The 4,877-nt window shown below is 42.6% G+C and overlaps 1 protein-coding gene across 1 annotated transcript; it reads left to right on the forward strand.

Moving 5' to 3' along the window:
- Nucleotides 1-310: 310 nt before the first annotated feature.
- ostn (osteocrin) lies at nt 311-4,567 on the forward strand (the record flags this gene model as incomplete). Its single annotated transcript, XM_083985661.1, has 4 exons — nt 311-328; nt 1,969-2,058; nt 3,739-3,965; nt 4,480-4,567. The coding sequence occupies 4 exons, from the start codon at nt 311-313 to the stop codon at nt 4,565-4,567; spliced, it is 423 nt and encodes a 140-aa protein (XP_083841787.1).
- Nucleotides 4,568-4,877: the final 310 nt, after the last annotated feature.

Genomic DNA, 4,877 nt, shown 5'->3' on the forward strand with positions numbered 1-4,877 from the left:
CAATTACATTTCCTTTTGGAAGGACAATCTCCAAACAATCTCTAAATTAAAATTAAAATGCTACAGGAGTTGAGTGTGACGTGTTCAGGTGTCTCCTGATGGATCTAATCAATGATGGTCAGTCTGCTGCTGGGCTGCAGGGAGGAAACAGAGTATTTTTGTGAATGGAAGAATTTGCAATGTGTGTGTGGGTCCTGTCATGTGCATAAATGAGTGCTGCGTCAGCAGTGCTGTGAATGGCAGAAAAGTGTGTGTGTGAAAATGGTTGCAAATGATTGTATATGTCCGTGACCACAAGACATCATCCAGCATGTGTGTGATGTTGAAGGTAAGTGCGTTGCTGTGTCATCTGTTTGGGGGAATAATGTGCATTTCAGTGGGTGTGTAGGCTATGTGTGTGTGTCTGTGTGTGTGTATCAGCGGGGAATGCAGGGGCGTGCACGTGACGTGCAAACGTGCATGTGACGGTCAAAAGGCATTTATTTGCAGGGATGGAAAATGCTAAAATTAGCCGATGTTGCTGGACAATACACTTCAGACGTCAGCTGAGCTAAAACTGTCATGCTGTGTGTCTGTGTGTGTGTGGGTGGGTGTGGGTGAGTGGGAGAGTGGGAGATGAGAAAACTTGGTTTGGTCGACACCTGTCCCTGATTCCAGACTCCACACTGATTCTCAGCAGGTTTTCTGTGTCTGTTGTGACAAGTGATATGAATGAATGAATGAATGAATGAATGAATGAATGAATGAATGAATGAATGAATGAATGAATGAATGAATTACTTTTATTATTGTGTCATGTATACTTCTGTATGCCCAGCCCGCATGGGCTTAAGACACCAAGAAAACACGCCGGAACCAGAGCACATCATCAACACATCAAAGAAATAAGAAAACAAACAGGGGTTCAAAACCAGTATCCAAAAAAAAAGAAAAGGAAAACAATACATCAACAATACGAGGAAATCATCAGAAATTAATTAAACTAATTTCCCTGTCTTCTTTTCCAGGCTTTAAACAACCACTCCAGCTTCTGCTCATCAGAGAACCAAACTATTTCAGGGTTTTGTCCACAGATTCCATGAAATAATACTTCTCTCAAATCATCATACTTTGTAGAATATACAAGGAAATGAGACTCACTCTCTACTTCATCTAACTCACACATTTCACATATTCTGCTCTCCTCTGGAATTTCTAAAACGACCAACCGATTCCACGGTCTAAGCATTTCACATTTTCGTTGTACACATCCTGGATGATGTCTTGTGGTCCTGGATAACTTATAACAATAATAACCAGTATAAAGAGTAACAAAAGTTTTTCTAAAAGTACTTTTGATGAACATCTGAATGATATGCACAAACATACACAGCACCTGTTTGATGTGAACTTTACATCCTCAGAAAAACATTTTGTCACATCTGACAACACAACACCAGATACAGTCTGTCTGTCTGTGTGTGTCTGTGACCTCTGACCTCTGTTATGAAGCTGCTGCTGTGTTCATGTGCAGCTGAGAGAGTCAGACATCCTGGACTCCAAACAGAAGTGTATCTGCAAACATCACAAGAATTACACATGAATTTTGTATCGTTATAAAATTAATAGAGGAGCGACATGCCACTGTTAAGAGCATGTTTTACGACTGACGATGTTAATTAAACATCATCAGTTACGACATTAATGATACGACAGCTTCTCTAATCAGACCCAACTCCTTTGGTCCACATTTCAAAATGTCCTTGGACAAGTTCCTGAACCATAAACTGCCTCTGATGTACTCTTGGTGATTAATTGTATGTGTGACAGAGATGTGCTGATCTGACTCATTAATCACATCTTATGTTGAAGTAATTCATCAGTGTCAGACCATAAACTCACCTCTGCAGCTGCTGCAGACACTGCACTGTGGTCAGTTTGATCATCACCATCATCAGTGATGCATTCATGTTGATCTTGTTGTTTCAGATGCAGTTCTCTTTGCCGATCTCCTGCCTGCTCTCCATCACTCTGCTGCACTGCAGTGTCGAGGGCTTCAGAGTCCAACATCAACCTCAGGTCAGACACACAAACACACACCACAGAAGTGTTTTTAATGTTGATTGAAGTTTGGATCACAGAACTGAGCTGGATATAAAACCCAGTGGTTTACATTAAATCAGTAACATTGGCTTTTGCAGTTAGACATCAACTGTTATTGACTTGTTCAACAGAAAAATTTGCTGGAAAACTTAACACTCAAGAGATGAGTAAAAATACACTCCATGAAATAGACAGTTCATCAACTACTAGCTGATGTCCTACAAAAGGTTTAATATAGGTGCTGGACGAAACTCATAACCTTAGTCTGAAGTATACAATTCAATGTATTTATCAGTAAAACAGTCTATCAGCATGTAGTTTTAATGTAAGTCCTTTCCTTACACGGCCTGGACACAGAAAAATAAATCAAATAGTAGAAGCAGAATCTAAAACAAAGGAACAAAATGTATATAGAGTCACTCTGTGTAGGGCAGTCTGTACACAAATGCAACATTTCAGAGTTAAATGTTCTGTAATTAAAGTGGAAACTATACAGTACGTACAATACATTTATAAATTAATTCCATTGAAGCTGGAGTATTTCTTTGAGTTGAAATAGATTTGTGAGTAGAAGAACTTGTCAGCTACATTTACGAGGTCTCCTTTGTGGGTCACACATACAGTATATACAGTATTAAACTGAGACCAGTCTCTGGTGAGGCCTGTAGTCTGGTTCTGATGCAGTAAAATCCCTGGTAGAGTGGTCAGATTGAGATCAGAGTCAGGATCAGACGGTGAGGCGGCAGATCAGATTGTGTCCTATCAAATCACCCCGAGGGCCAAATCAAACAGCCCCTCCCTCCGAGGGCCCCTGTGCCGATATCAGGTGATGTAACATCAGAGCGAACAAAGCCCTGAGGTGCGAGCGGCCGCAGGACACAAACCTCAAGGTGGTCGCTGTTTAGTCTGGATGAAACCCGATCGTCTGACTCATCAGAGGCAGCAGGCGGACAGGAAGTGAGAAACTGCTCGCTGTCAGGGTCGTGATGTAAGAGCTGATCCACAACATGGAGCCCTGACGTAGGAAAACAGTGAACAGAGCAGGGTGGCTTTCCTCTGCTGAGGTCAGTGTTTTCTATACGGAGACTCCCTTATAGAAAACAACAGCTGGATTTCACATCAGCCATGATATCACTGTGAAGTCAGCTGTTGACAACTACGTGTAAATACAGTGTTGTGCAAGTTCACAAGAAGAAAATGAGCCAGTTAAGGTTCATAATTGATGATTCTGGATGTAATCGTAAAAACCTCCTCTCCATCCATCCCCCAGCTCCAAACTAAATTAATTACCATTGCCTTCCGTACAGTCAGAGACAGCTTTGATTCTCCTGGAGCAGAGACATGAAATGCCCCCTACACACAACAAATAAATGAATAAATAAAAATGCCAATTGTGATCCACATAAAGTCATAAAAGTTATAATAAATAATCTTAAATCAGGTCTAAAATGTACAAGAAGGCAATACATCCAGCCCATTCTGGCATTAACTTACCAGGGGAAACCCTTTGTCTACAAACTCATTGGCCGTGTTGTGACATTTTTGAATTTAGTTACAAGACTTATCCCAGCTTTCTGTGATTTCAGCTCATAGCCTGATCCCAATGTGTGTTACCTTTAGTACATAGACGTATCCTGTCCTGTCCTTGTGTTCCAGTATGTAGATCGACCCGTGTTAAGACCTGTGGTGGGTCTTCGGTCCCGTGCTGCAGGGGTGAAGCCGGAGGAGCTTACAGCAAAGCTGCTCCGACTGGATGACCTGGTGAGAATGGAGAATGACGTCATGGAGCCAAAGAAGAAGAGGAGTTTCCCTGGCAACAACGCACCTCTGGACCGCCTGTCAATCAGCTCCATGGAAACCAAACAGGCAACAAACAAGCAGAGGTACAGTTGGACAAGTGTGAAACACCTGAGATACATCTGTGGTCCTGCCAGGTAGTTATCGGAAGACTCAATAGAGGATGACTCAGCACAAATGAGTTTCTGACTGACTGACTGACTGACTGACTTCTTCCACTTCAGCCTTCTGAGTCTGAGGCTACTGAGCTGCTCTGGTTGCCCACTATAATGGAGATGGTGCAGTGTAAGATAGATGAGGAGGATGAAGAAGAACTAAACATAAGACACACTGTAGCAAACGTCTCTGACTGAAGTGAATGGCTGTATTGTTCTAATGTCAGTGTTCACCACCTATTTGTGAAGGCTGCACTTTGTTAAATGTGAATTTGTGAAGTAAGGATTTCAAACAGTATTGATCAAATGTTGCTTAAAACATAAAATAAAACCAGGTTTTCATCTCTGAAATACAGATTGAGATTATGATAATAATAATAATGTTTTGTGTATGAGTGTGTGCTGTTGTTTCCAACAGTGTCTTCCATTCCATCCCTGTTCACAGCAAAGCAGTGGAGTTGCCACGACGACGAGTCAATTCTCCTCCAATTGACAGGATTGGCATGAGTCGCCTTCCAAACAGCAGAGGATAGGCCACACCCCCTCCCCCTGATATCCCGCCCCTCTCTACAGCACACCCTGTGGACAGGTACAGTCACTGTTCTCTCATTCACAAAATACTGATGAGTTTCATGAATTACGTGTTGGCTCCTCCCTCTCTCTGCAGAGGACTCACCACTGATGCATGAAACAGCCAATCACCAACTGCCAGTCACCTGCTGAGACACGCCCACCGATCACAGTCAATGCTCCACCACCTTCCCTTTCACTTGGACACCAACCACCCCCCAGTCCCGTCCCCCCACCCCGGCACAGTGATGAATGTTTAGTGATGGTGCATTC

The sequence above is a fragment of the Trachurus trachurus genome, assembly GCF_905171665.1.
Source record: "Trachurus trachurus genome assembly, chromosome: 13".
Classification (NCBI taxonomy): domain Eukaryota; kingdom Metazoa; phylum Chordata; class Actinopteri; order Carangiformes; family Carangidae; genus Trachurus; species Trachurus trachurus.